At 41.3% G+C, this 14,409-nt stretch overlaps 1 protein-coding gene across 2 annotated transcripts in view; it reads right to left on the bottom strand.

Moving 5' to 3' along the window:
- adamtsl4 (ADAMTS-like 4) overlaps nt 1–9,376 on the bottom strand; it is a 41,674-nt gene extending 32,298 nt beyond the window's left edge. Inside the window, exons 1-4 of one of the 2 annotated variants that reach the window (XM_055048174.1) lie at nt 9,179–9,376; nt 6,387–6,453; nt 2,675–3,246; nt 1,040–1,679 (exon numbers count right to left, since the gene is read on the bottom strand). In XM_055048174.1, the coding sequence (XP_054904149.1) occupies nt 1,040–1,679; nt 2,675–3,246; nt 6,387–6,453; nt 9,179–9,201 (1,302 nt within the window). In that variant the 5' untranslated portion in view covers nt 9,202–9,376. Of the gene's footprint in view, nt 1–1,039; nt 1,680–2,674; nt 3,247–6,386; nt 6,454–8,598; nt 8,819–9,178 lie in introns of those variants that run through there. The other variant, XM_055048175.1, reaches the window with a different exon arrangement.
- Between the last annotated feature and the right edge of the window lie 5,033 nt (nt 9,377–14,409).

The raw sequence follows: 14,409 nt of genomic DNA, 5'->3' as shown, positions 1-14,409 counted from the left end.
TCCTTACTGTTTCTTTTTTCTTCTATGGTTTGATTTTCTTTGAAATCCTACTTGTTCCATCTGTCAACAATCAGTACTGAACTTGTGCCACAGCTTTTCTAAAAAATGTCAAAATGAGAGGATATATTTCTTCTGTACTCTAGGAAAAGTCCTGGCTTAGGTCCTAAATGGGTTGTTTAGTGTGAACCAAAGACACATTTTTCCACTCTCTGGACAATAAAAGTCTCAACATATTCTATATTATACTCCATCTTTGGGCTCTTTTCTAACATGAGGCAGCTGCCCCAAAATAATAAAACTGTTTAAAGCAGAAATGTGAAATGACGCAAATATAACTCGACATTAAACATATTTATCTCCTACATTGTGAACAACGCTGCCCTTTGTACAAACCATATATAAAATACGGGTAAGAAATGGTAACAAAAGCAACAAACTGTATGAAAATCTGTGAAAATCCTCCAGGCCTGGTCCTGCTTGGTTAATAAAGTCCAGTTCCGTGCAGAACAGAGAAATTGGATCCTAATCAGTGACTCACTGTTTTGGACTCAGAATCCAGAATGAGGTTTCAGTCGTGTCAGCTCATTCTGATTCTGCTGGAGGGCTCTTCCTGTTAAAGGGCAGTTTGCTGGGTTTACATAGAAATGTTTTAATTTACTTTGAATAATTAACTGAGCATACTGTACAATTTGATAAGAATCAGTAGCAATTATAGTTTCTTGAGCATTTGTTGTGAATTGGTGCTTTATAGATAAACTGAATTGAAGGTAAGTCATATTCGTTTATCTGGTTCTTTTGTGCCCCCTTTCTGATGCCCATGCCGCCCTGGGCAACCGCCTGCAAAGCTCAAATCAAAAACTGCAGCTGAGTAAAGATTTGTGAAAAATGTTTTTAAAAATGATCTTTTTTTTTATTACGTTGATATTAAAATGCTTGAAAAAGCCCATAATTTAGCTTGAGAACATTTATTCAATAAAGTAAAAACAAAAATACTGTGAACAGAAAATCACAGGAGCTGTAAGAAATCAGGCAGTTCTACCTGTGAGAAGCACCTGCGGTACTCCATCTCCGGCCCCGAGCACCTGAGCAGCCGAGGAGCGTCGCCTCCACCGTGCCTGCTGGCCTCCGCTCCCAGGTGGGAAGACGTGTGCGGGTGTTGTAAGGGGAATACGCTGCCGGCGGGTGGGGCTTGGGGCCCGAAGCCCTGGTGGGGTTCCCTTTCTGTGTGAGCCAGGTTGGGGCGGTGGAGAGGAGAGGTGAAACGAGAAGAGCTGCCCGGAGAGAGAGGGTGAGACTGAGGAGGAGGAGGAGGAGCGGTGACGGAGTTCCAGTCAAAACGCTGGCGGTTAACGAGGACCGGTGAGGACGAGCCGCGCGAGAAGGAGTGTTGGGATGGGACTCTGTTCCTCCTGTGCTCGGAGTGGGACGTCCGGCCTGCGTGTTGGCGTGGTCTTCCTGTTGGAATGGGCTCCTCCTCAGGAGCTTTGCTGATCTTCTGCTCTCCATTCTCCTCCTCTGCTGTCTCTGCCTCTCTGTCGACCTCCCTCCCTGCCTCCTCCTCTGTCTGGGTGTCGTCGGTGCCGTTAGCAGCGTGCCGAGCTTGGCGGTTGGTTCGATGCAGAGGCAGGGAGAAGGGAACCTTACCGTACCCAAACTGACCCGGACGGACGCTAGAAGCCCTGCAAAACAAATTTAAGAAATTAAATTTGCTTTTGCAGGAAATTATGAAGTCAAAGTCAGAGAGAAAACAGTTGGATGGGATGAGCTGAATATAAACAACATGTGACCAATGGGATGTGGTGAGAGGGCAGAGAGATGTAGCGCCTTTGTAAATTATAAAAACCAGATATAATGATGTAATTACAGCACAGATACCAGAGGCAGACATGGGCACAACTCCAGCCTGCATTACAAAAACCTCCACTGTGAAAACAATCGAAACCTCAGTGCATCCCCAACAACACGCTGCACCCTGGGAAAGTAATCTCACAGATCACTTCGATCTTGTATTTTGTGATGAGATACAAATCTTCTCTTTGTCTGGGAACAATGCGGCAGCTACTGTTTGTACCAAACAAACCACTGTTGCTATAGCCAGCTATGCAAAACTCACTTCCTTTTTGTGCTTTTTCCATGAATCTTATGGTTCTGAAGAAAACAGAAGATTTCCACTAAACCAGTGGAACGATTAGTACTGCAGGTTTCAGAGTTTGAATCAGGGCATTCCTGAATGAAGTCTGCATGTTTGGGTACTCTGGCTTTTACAGTCCAAAAACCTGACTGTCAGGCTAATTGGTGTATCTATATTGAATTCAAATTGCTCTAAGCTCTACTTTAATTTTGTTACTAAACACCTGATTTTAAAAAGTCCTGACATGAGACTTGAGAAACAAAGCCTCGTTCTTCTTGTGTTTGTCACAGAAAACTAGCATAAAAGGTCTTTCAGCTGCTGAAATCTCATTTGGCAAAACCGTCAAAGGTTCCAGAGTTCATTTGCTTCAGGGCGTTTCTTTCACCCTGTGACCTTATTTCTGCTTACAGGCATCACACTAATCAGTAATGGTGAGTTAGGTCACAAGTGGGCAAAAAAAAAAAGAAAAGAAAAAGAAAAAAACAAAAGAAAATCACAGCTTTAGGGAATGTTGGATTATTTCAAATCTCCGGTTTCACTCACCTCCTTGAAGGCAAACCTTCCCGACTGGCGGGGATGGAGCGCCTGTTCCCGCCTCCGCCGGCCCTCGCTGCTCCTGGATTGGTCGGCCTCCTGAAGGCGCGTGCGGGCTGCTGGTTGTACCGCTGTGAGTTCATGTGATAGGGGGGTCGGTACGCAGGCTCTTGACCAGAGGGGGACACTTCAGGGTGATAAAAGGACGGCGACTGATTGCTTTGAACAGGAGGCCCTTCTCCTCCTGTGTTTCTATATAGTGGCAATCCAGGGTTATGACTCCTGGAGGCTGATGGGGAGTGATAAGATGGGTGTTGCCCGGGGTAATGAGAGGGATAGTAAGGGTTTCCAGGTGATATAGCAGGTCCTCTGACACTCCCGGGATAATAATCCGCCCAGTTTGGTGGAGCGAAGGAGAGAGGAGCGGTCTGCGGACGTGGAGGAGGGGGTAAGCACTTCCTGGTCCTGTGAGACACACCCACTCCACAGGTTTGAGAGCATTCTGACCACTCCCCCCACACTGACCACACTCCGTCAACAGGCTCCGCCTCAAAAGCCTGTCTGGACCTATGACCTGCCGCCTGAGATACGAAAACACAACCAAACATCAAATTTTGATTTACAACTTAGTTAAATCTGTTCAACCTTACAATCATGTAGCACATCTGCTGAATCTCATGACTTTATGATGAACGCAATGCTGTGCAGAAATATTTAATAGTCCCCACAAGTCTGAACCAGACGTGATCCGCGCCATCTTAGTAGGCAAGTGCATGTGCGATGCATTTTGGCTTCCAGACCAACAAAACGGAAATGTGTGGACACTCTTGACCAATCTTGACTTAAAAGGAAGCTTAAACATATTTTACCAGGATTTTTTAAAGCTATAAGTCACCATGAAATGTCAAATAACTGCAAAAGATGAAACAATGCATTTATTTTTTTATTGTTTATCAAAAATCTGAAAAGCACGATATGAATTTGTATTCAAATATTGCACATTATGACACAGAAAACCTTTTTTTGTAGCTCAAACCCTTGACTCGTACACATTTTTGTTTTTGTGGCAATGTTTTTAATTGCTTTATTTTGCTTTTCGTTGGTTTTTCCATTGTTTCATCAACTCTTGTTAAATGTCCACAATGAACAAATTTACTTTCAGGTTTTTCACATGTAGTATTAAACAACACCATGACTAAGGAAACAATTGAAAACCAGCTGTTTAAAAAAAAAAAAAAGCTTATGAAACAGAGTATCAGTAAAGGTCAGCATTACATAAAAAATCCTACCCTGTCCTACATTTCAGCAGATGGCAGCCATTAATTCACCCTAAAAAACTACTAAAAACTGAAACCTTTGGCACAATTTAAGAGGAAATAATCCCCGATCCCTAAAAGCAGATGCAAAAAAACCTCTTCACAGTTTACCGATGATCCATAGTCCCCTGAGTCCAAACTGTAAATCCTGAACTCTTCATCACTTGGGCTTAAAAGCGTCTGAGCCACCTGCCAGCAGCAGTTTAAGAACCGTCAGATAAATCCACAGCAGTTTGTGTTCACTAAAGTCGCCCACAGCAGGACCAACAAGACCACGGCTGACCCGGCGCTGTGTTTGTGTACATGTAAGAGTGAGTGCCTGTATGCGCGAGCCAGCTGATGGCTTTGATGTCCTCCTCTGTGGTTGTAGATAAATGTTTCTCCTCTCATTTCATAACTGAGCTGCTGGCCCGGTTGGCAGCGAGGCAAACATGCGAGCCGAACAAAAGTCGCCATTGAGCAAGACCCAAGACGTAAATCTGTGCCCCGCTTCTCTCCGCCTTTTATTTACAAGTGCTTAAATGTGTGTGTGTACATGGGCGGAAGCATGCAAGTAAATATGCTGGGCTTAGATGTTTGCAGACGGGTGAGAGGGGACAGGTGTAGGCGGCCAAAATTTCCCACCACATTAATAAGAGTTTCTGTCGCAGTCTGGGGTGGAAACGGTGGGAGGCTGGGAGAAAAGCAAGGAGAAAGGGTGATGGAGGTTTGTTTGCCGGGGTTGAATGTGTGTGCTGCTCTGTCGTTAATGAGTGCCATCAAACACACAACTGCCTCATAACTGGAAGTATTAATGAGTTGCAAGCAGTGACCCCTGCAGCAGATGAACTCTGCAGCTACTGGTTAAACTCCTGCCGCACTGTACAAGTGGACCTGATGGTGCATTGAAAACCTGCCGACTTTCTTCTTCTCTGTTGTGAAAATGTAATTTTAACTTTACAGATCTGGCTGCAGGCGTGCATGGATCTGGTGGATGGAGACTAAGCAAAGTTGAAACTAGAAATGTTTGCAGGTATTTGTGAAAAACCTTTAAAGTGACCTTAAATGTGATCATAAGTAAGCTATAAAAGTTCTTCTGTCTATCCGAGGTGTACCAATGCTGCTTTAATATAAGGTGGAAATTTAATTCAAGTTTAATTTGTTTCAGTTTAGCTTATTTATGCACCAACAATTCAAATCTCTAGTTAATTTAGGATACAGAGCAAGGAAGTAAACAGAAACCATTTAAATTAATATTTTCATTTACTCAGCTTGTCACAAAGAAAAATAAATAAATACTTTACAAAAATGCTATTTTTTTTACAGATTCTTTACAAATAAAGATCTAAAAAGTGACATTGACTTTTATTTTGATACACATACAAGGAAAGCAGCACAACTAATGGTCTGCAAAAGTCAACTAATCAGTAGAGAGTCTAGAGCACTGTTCAATCCAGTAACAAATCATCTAATCCATATGGAGCAGTCTTGTTTACAGTAAATGTATGGAAGAAGGTGCTCTGTTCAAATAAAACCAAAACTGAAACCTTTGTTTCTCCTTCCACCTGGACAACACCCTTGGACATACAGACAGAGATACGCTTTGGTTTAGACCAAAGCGTATTTATGGCCCAGTCAAAGTACAGACCCAACTCTTAATTTGGCAAGACTTGAAAATCAATGGTGCTCTCTATCCAGTCAGTTCAGTTTGAGATGCTTTCCAAAGAAGAAAGAGCAAAGGTTTCAGGCTCTGGTAAAGACATATTGACTTAATTTGCAAATCAACACAACACTTTTAATTGCAGAGAAAAAGACACAATGTGCCCGTTTCTTTTCACTCTCAATTATGCACTGCTTTCCACTGATCTCGCACATAAAAGGATTCCAATAAAAAATGTTTCGGATGGTGGATTTAATGTAACAGGGGTAAAAATTATTTTGTGAAGCACTAAAAGTGCTAGTTAAATTTTCAAATCATTGTTATTATAAAGATGCATGCTGTTTTTTTTCTGTAGGAGGAAGTGATTTGCTCAGAGTAAACTTATGAAAGAACAGGGCGGACTGAAAACAAGGTGGACATGCTCCCCAAATCCAGTTACATCTCAGTTTTTACAGTTTCTATGGCTTCCCTAACAGCTCAAATTACTTCAAATGTTCATTTTACCTTGAAACTCTTTCTGTATATCACAATGTGCTCACTGTAACCTTTAAAGACGTGCATTTAAAGGCTGCAGATTACTGCAAATAAAGCCTTTTTGATTGCATTTTTTAATATTATACTCTTGTTTTTTCAGTGTTTTTGGATTGATACTAGAAAAATCCAAACCTTGTCCTTTGACTTTTGTCCCCTTTTCACCCCACTGTTGTGACAAAGTGTTTTTTTCTTTTTCTTTCTGCTGACCCAACTGGATGATCTAATGACTCACCTTCCTCTTGGCAGAACTGATGGTCAATGAGGTCGTGACCACCACAAAGCCCCACAGCACGCAGAGCCTGGGGGAGAGAGAGAGGGTGAGAGACGAGGCAGACATGCACAGGATTTAAAACAACAGCAGGCTGAATAAGGACCTTCATGAGGCCCAGAGTCGTTCCATGACATAAACGTGAAATCACGGTGAAGCTCACAGACGCTTTCTTTATTCCCTCTCAGCGTTCGTCGGCGCACATTTATGTAGCGTGAACACCCTATGGCATGTTCCAGTGACCTGTGTTTACTGTGGAAACCAATTATGCCACTTTGTTTCCCCCTACAGGTGGCGAGTGAGCTGGTAGAGCGGTGAACAAGAGTTTCTTTTTCCCTCTGGAAGTTCACGGGCAAACATCCCGACATCAATCTGGGAAATCCAAGGAGGCGTTAACAAACAAACGGAGTTTAAACAGCAAGCAAGTTTTTCTTTGGAATGCCTCTCCCAGGGACTGCACACACCCTGAGGATGTGGTTTAACACACACACACACGCATACGCATACACACGCGCGCACCCACACACACGCACTCTTTCAGTAACCACACTCATAGCTCAGTGGTGCAATCAGTCTGTAAAATTCATCTTGAGCAGCAAGGTTTTTAATCTTTCCGCAGGGTTACAGTGCCTTGCAAAAGCATTCTCATCCCTTGAGATAGATCAGCGTGAAGTAGATTGTATCAATGAAGGGGAAGCAACTCAAACAAGCCTCCTGGTTCCTGCTGAAAGGAAAGCACACTCCGCACCATGGTGCAACCATCACCATGCTTCACCATGTAAACGCAACGGTTTGCATCTAGGTTAAAAAGTCTTCTTTGGTCTCATCTGACCAGAGCACATTATTCCAGATGTTGCCGTCTCCTCCTATACGGCTTGTAGCAAATTGCAAATTTGACTTGTGATTGTTGCAGCCTAAAATTACAGATGTTGCAGCATCTTTTTCAAAAAGTTGTGGTTTATAAGTTTTCAGGTTTATTTTTGCAATAGGACGGTATTGCAAAAAAGTTTAAATAGCTGCACGTAACCTTCCTGAAATGAGGATTTCAACAGTTAATATCTAAATAACACTTTTAAATACGTCCTTGAAATAGAAACCATAATACAAATAAACTTATGTTGTGAGGAGGTGTCAAAGTGCAGAAGAACACACAAGTTGTGCAAAATAAAAGTCAATGTTTTAGCAAAACAACAAAAAATGTGACACAGAAAGCTGAATTAGTCAGAATAGAAAGAAATACAGAAAATGTTACGATGTTTGGTCAAATTTGCAGAAAAGCCACAATGACTGGTGAAAACTGGAAGTCCATGCAAAATTTGTGAATGAGGAGAAAATTTGCATTTATAGTTGTGATCACAACGTTCTGGGGGGACTGGTCATTGCTTTAATAACAGACTCTTCCACCTGAGCTGTGGATCTACGCAGCTCCTCCAGGACAGAGTTGCGTTTTTCTACTTTTCTGATTAATTCTCTCCTTACCTGCCTGTCAGTTTAGGTGTACAACCATGACTGGGTGTGTTCACACTTGTGTGTCAAGCTTCTAACTTTTGTATAATTAGACACAGACATCATATTTGAGCAAGTCTTGCCACAGATTCTCAATCAGATTTAGATCTGGGCTTTGACTGGGCCATTCTAACATTTGAATGACTCTAAAGTCTTTGTCAGCCTCTCACAAGTTTCTTTTCCTTCCAGGATGTTTCCATATTTAGCTCCATCTGTACCTTAGCTACCCTGGCCTGCTGAAGAAAAACATCTTCACAGCATGATACTGCCACCACCTTGTCTGACCATGGGAATGGTGATTACATCAGTTGTTAAAAGCTTGGGATATTGTTCCATAAACAAACCCTGATCTCTCTATAACTTTACTAATGATGCCTTTGCAGAGCTGCTACATTTATACTGGAGTTATGAATATTTTTGCCAGGCACTGCAACTTCATATGGGCTCAAATTTTGGGGTACGAGTGACAAAAACAGCTTTTAGGGTTTTAATTTTGCTATAAAAGTAGGATAATTTCATATACATGCACTTGTTTCAGTCAGAAGGCAACCTATAATGATTTAACAAGCTCCAAAACATCGAGACAAGTGCAGAGCAGCAAGAGGAACTGGACGGTAGTCAGAAAACGAACCCCAAACAACTGGGTTTAGAGAGACGCTGCAGCGCTCACCAAGCGAGGGAGAGCCGAACCATGGCCGCAATCAGCAGTCCGCAAGCCACATGTAGGCAAAGTAATCGGTCCTTTCTTCCCACTGTGGTGCACCGCCGCGGTCTCTGGAAACTTCCCCACACCACACAATTACCCCGGGGAAAAAAACACTCACAGAGGTCCCGCACAGAGCCCGGCAGCCACACAACAGAGCCGCTCAGGCCGAAGTAACGACCCCCTACCGGGCTCCACGTTTCCCCGCACGGCCGCTACAGTGGCACATTGTAGAATAAACCCCGAGTAGAGAGAGAGAGAGAGAGAGAGAGAGAGAGAGAGAGAGAGATCAGGGGGAAACCTCAGGAAAAAGAAATCCGCCCTGAGGAGAAACAGGGAGCTCCTGCCTACAAAGTACGCGCCTGTGGGTAAAGACTTATGTGGCTCTGCGCCCTGTGCGCAACATGTAGGCGTCGTGCGTAAAACCAAAAGCCAGAACATAAAAGTTTTGAAAACACCTCCACCACGATCAGCTTTAAAGGATGCAAACATGTGTCGGAGTGAACAGCAGCAGCAGCAGCAACAGCTGGAGAAGTCCAAGTTTTACCTGAACAGGGAACCGAACTGCATACTCCAGCGGTCTCTCTTCTGACCCACAGGTTATCGACTGGGTGTCCAGATTAAAGGTCCGGTTCGGTCCTGGAGGACATGGGATGAAGTTCCAGTCAGGATTTCTTCTGCTCTCAGTCTTTCTGTCCCCTTCCCTCTGTCACAGTCACTCCCCGTGATTTCTACCGAGTGGGAAGGGTTGAGCTCTCTCTCTCTCTCTCTCTCTCTCTCTCTCTCTCTCTCTCTCTCTCTCTCTCTCTCTCTCTCTCTCTCTCTCTCTGCGGATCCAGTTCAATCTACAACTTTTTTGCGGATCCTTCTTATAAAACTAGTGACGTTTGGACAGATTGCAGAATCCTCCCTGCACTCTCCCACTTCCACTCACTCTCAAGCTGCGTCTTGACAGAGTGACAATGCATCGCTTTGCAAAAGTAGTCATACCTCTTGGACATAGGCGTAGGCGATATGGATTTAAAAGTTTTATTACGATATTTTTTTGGTTCTATCGTTATAACGATGTAACTTTTTTTTAGTAACTCTGTGTCGCAGCCATGACAGTCCTACAAACACAAACGTGCCTTTCCATTTGTAATGTGTTTCTTTAGGACACCAATCAAGTGAAGAAGTGCGATTTGTATCCCTTAACTAGAAATGGTAAGTGTAATTTACAGATTTATTGCCATTTATTGATGCTTTTATTGAACAAGCAGTGGAGAATACAGTAAAAATATCAAACTGTTGACAAAAAGGACTTTTTAATTGGAATCTGTGGTGACAGCAATAAATCAAAATGATCATTATAAGAAATTTATCACAATAAATGTTAAGCAATACGATAAATGCCCACCCCTACTACGATACAAGTATTTTACTGAGATTTAATGTGATGGAACAACAGATAATGGTGCATTATTGTGAAGTGCAAATACAAATTCATCCCATCTATTTTTTTTTCCAAACAGAAATCTGAAAAGTGGACAGTGCGTTGGCTTTCAGCTCCCTTTACTATAATATGTAAATAAGTAAGTTTTGTTAGAAAACACCAGTGAACAAAAAGCATCATGAAGGTGAAGGATAAAGTTGTGGAAAAGTTGAAAGTAGAGTTATATTACGAAACAATGCCGAATGTCGTATGGAACTCAGTTCAATTCCTCATCTAAAAATGTGAAAAGTTTTTCACAGCTGCAAACCAAAATGCAGCTATGGACCCAAACTGGGAAGTTGGGAAACGAGAGCACAAGTCAAGGAAGCAGGCAGGCCTGTTGACAACAGACAACTTGCCTCAAGACAAGTAGGAGAAAGCGGCAGACACGAGAAAGAAGAAGTTCAGGTTAAATGAGCTTCTCTGTGGTGGAAAACCACATATTTCCTTCTATCCTCATGATGGGACACGGTGGTGGTGGTGGCATGATGTGGGGTGCTTTGCTTCTGTATGGATTAAGGAAGCTTGTCCGAGGTGGTGAAGCTAAATAGAAGACGCTTAGCAAAATGTTCTTATATTTTTGCTCCTTTCAGCAGTGTGAGATTTTGCAGTGTTTTTCTAATTAGAGTACGCTTTGCAACACTTTGGCAAATTTCAATAAAGATTGTTTAAAGAAAAAGTAAGGAGTGACTGAAGCAAAGGAGACAGAGGATTCAGGGAGCTAACAAGAAGCTCTGTAATAATAATAAAACACTGGGATGATTGATACAAACTAAAAATAAATATGACTGCAGCCAAAAATACATCTGTAGAGTTTGTTTTGTTTCTGATAAACAACACCATAATCTGTGAGTGGACTGTGACAAAATGTAAAAAAATAAATAAAAGTTTGAATAGTTTTGCAAAGCTTTCTAACTCCCACAGCTGCTGTCTTGCGACACAGACCATCATCATAATGGGCCGTTGTGGTGATCACACCGATCAGGAGGAATGATCCACTTTCCGTCAGAAACAAACAATATTCTGGCAGCAGCTGCAGCCCAGACTCTCTTTGGGACAAGTTCAAAGGATTACGATCTGAACATCATCAGATACATGAGTACTCATCATTTTTATTTTACAGTAAATGAGTGAAATATATATGTTGGCTCAACACAAAGAATTTTTACACGATACAAATTAGCTCGTGTGTTTTTTTTTTCCCCTTCCTTTGCTGTTTAATCCCATTCGAACCCCAGAAAGCAGACATGCTCCAGCAATTTGGAGCCCAGATAAGTGCACCCAGGAGAGAAGCCACTTCTGAGGCTGCATCATGAGTGTGTACATGTAGATGTGTGTGTTTGCGGGCTGGGAACTCTTCTCAGCTTTGGTCTGAACCAGATGTGAGCCAACTTGTTTACTCTGTATGAAGATAGAGATTTACAGTAACTGGCATTTTGAAACACAGAACAGGCAGCGAAGGGGAGGAGAGCAAAATGGGTGGAAATGAGAAGATTGACAGCATATCTAAGAGCCTTAAAGGCCTTACTCAAAGTCTTAGGAACTATTGATGTTTAAAACTAGTATAATTTTACTAGAAACCATTTTATTGGTTAAAATAATCCCTGCCTTATTTAATTTGTTAAAAATATGTAAACTTGAAAAAATAAATGTGGTGTTTTCATGTTTTTGGCTTTTCAGTAATATTCTTTATGTTGTACAGACTTTGCAAAAATATTCCAACTCTTACTGGCAAATTGTTTAAAGTCATAGCCACAAATGTATTGAATTTGATTTAATTTTCTACATTTCTCCTGATGTTTTCAGCCACCTTTAAACTAATACCCCTGATTATGTATTATATTACTATCTATGCTTACAAAGTTATTTTTATTCATATAATTTTGCACCACTGTGTGCTAATTTATCACTATATAGGTGAACTCCATCAAAATGTTGTTGCTACCCTTAAATGTTGTCATTATTTCAACAAAAACACATTAAATAGGGCTCTGGAAAAAATTAAGACCCCACTTAAAATGATCAGTCAATGTACATTTATTTATGACTGTGTTGGTCCACCACAAAAATGGAATAAGAAAATAGTGAAGTTTGTGGACGTAAATGGGACTTTTCACACTTTCAAACTGGAGAGAAATCTGGTGGATATTATAAGTGGAGAGTAACAAAGTTGCTTTATTTTTCATGTGGTGATTTTTGATAAACAAGCCAGAAAATCCACTCCTTGATCTCGTGAAAATGGAATATCTGAAGTATTTTATAAAATTTATGTGGCGCATATTTGTCCAAATCTGGTTTACGTTATTGCATTTTAAATCTTTTATGTCCATTTGGGCTTCAGCAAAGCTGGATGGCACATTAATAAAAACAAAACAAACGTCACTGTTGGCACTTTAAGTAAAGAAAATGCTCGCATGATTTAACATCGTGAGAGGAGGAGTTTTCTGTCAGTCTGACACAAAGAGAAACAAATAATGGCAGGAAGGGAAAGAGCTTTGAAAGCTAGAATACAGCTTACATCTAATTAGACATGATTTGGCAAAATAAACAAGCGTCTGAAGCACAATTTCAAAAGTGTCATATTCCCAAATGCAATCCCCAAATTACAGATTGATTCAGACTCAAACTTACAGAATCAGGTTAATTTATGAGCTAATTCTGAAGTTTAGCGACAAATATTTACTGAAAATGCACCGTAAATGTTTGTGAAGTGGTTTTCCTTTAGCCTATGTTTGCTCCAGGGGGGAGAAGAGTCAGAGTATACAAAAAAGACAGATCAGAGAGAGCAGCATGTTCCTACTCAACATGTGTATGGAAGTACATGTATAATCACAGGATAGAGGTCTTCTTCAGGGCACAACACAACCATTCTACTAAATTACGCTCCACTTTATATGAATGTAGAAGGATATGCCTTAGCACTGGAGAAAGTGCTGATTTCTAATCAGTAGGTGCAACATGTGGAAAAGATCCTAACATGGATAATTACTGTGTAATATCAGTAAAGAATCCTTAATGTCTCGAATATACAGATAGCTGTCATTGCCAAAACCTGTCCACTTATTGGAGATCTGGGACAACATATCCAGGGGGAAACCCCAGCAATCCCTCTCCTTAGTGACATCCTCCAGCTTGTTTGGGGTGTCCCAAGGCATCCCCATGCCAGAACCGGTTGCGAATGCTAAGGCTAGTTAGCATGACCACCGATGATGGTCCATAAATAGTTTTCTTGTAATGGTAAGCTGTTTCTCCACCAGTAGGACATTGAAGAAGGTGTGCACGAGGGTGATTGACAGCGCTAAGACCTTCCTCCTGACTCTGATTGGTTGTATTGTATTTCTTCAGATTACAGTAGCAATAGGAGTAATAGGAGGAAGTAGTGAGCTCAATCTTTTTTATCTGTCTCATATTATATTGTCATGACAGGAGTATTAACAAATATGTAAAAAAAAACATATATATATTAAATAAAAGTTACAGGAGATTTATTATTTTATTTAAAAATTATGTGTTGAACCTAGTTTATTTAATTCTCCATAATCACTGACAAATAATTTAAATTGCCAACCAGATTTTGTTACTGGTGTTTTGACAGGCTTTGCTCGGTGATGAACTCCAAGTCTTTTAGACTGGAAGTCCTCCTTGACTTCACTCTAATCTTCAGCTTCTTCAACAGATTTGTATCTACAGATGTTCGAATCGCTTTCCAGTCAAAGGAAACATGCGGGGTAAATTTAAAAATGACCAAATATCAATCTGCCAGGGGTATGAACTGTTCTGAGCTTAGCAGACATAACTGTCAAGACACTGAATAAAGTCATTAAACGAAAGCAATAGATTAAAGTACTAAGATTTAAAAACAAAAACACGGTATGGTTCCAGTCCAGACTCTTCAGCAGCATCACATCACTCTCAGCATTGGTTAACTATTTCCATTAAGAGTTCCCACCCTGCTGCTGTGGAGCATGCTTGGAGGAATGGTTGAACATATATCAACAAACCCTCAAGCATGAGATGTCCCTGAGCTGGGCCAGCTGCTTTTTTTGGACGCCTTTCCTACAATATGAAAACAGAGATGGTGATGGAGATTAGCGACTTCAAAGCCAACAACTGAAGAATAATCCGCAATGCACAGAAGGCTTTAAGATTTGATCTGTTAAGAAATAAAAAAAATTAAAAAATGCTAAAGGCGTATGGAGAACGAGTCCACAGGATAAAACATACGGACACGTCCTCTGCAGCTCCTCTGCAGATAAGTGAAATGGGGGTTTTGGACTTCTGAGCACCAGGTCTGTCAGTAGCTACAA

Source organism: Poeciliopsis prolifica, unplaced genomic scaffold, assembly GCF_027474105.1.
Source record: "Poeciliopsis prolifica strain line A6 unplaced genomic scaffold, Auburn_PproV2 SCAFFOLD026, whole genome shotgun sequence".
Taxonomy (NCBI): domain Eukaryota; kingdom Metazoa; phylum Chordata; class Actinopteri; order Cyprinodontiformes; family Poeciliidae; genus Poeciliopsis; species Poeciliopsis prolifica.
Note: the sequence above shows the minus strand (reverse complement) of the source record. Positions and strands in the feature narration are given on the sequence as shown.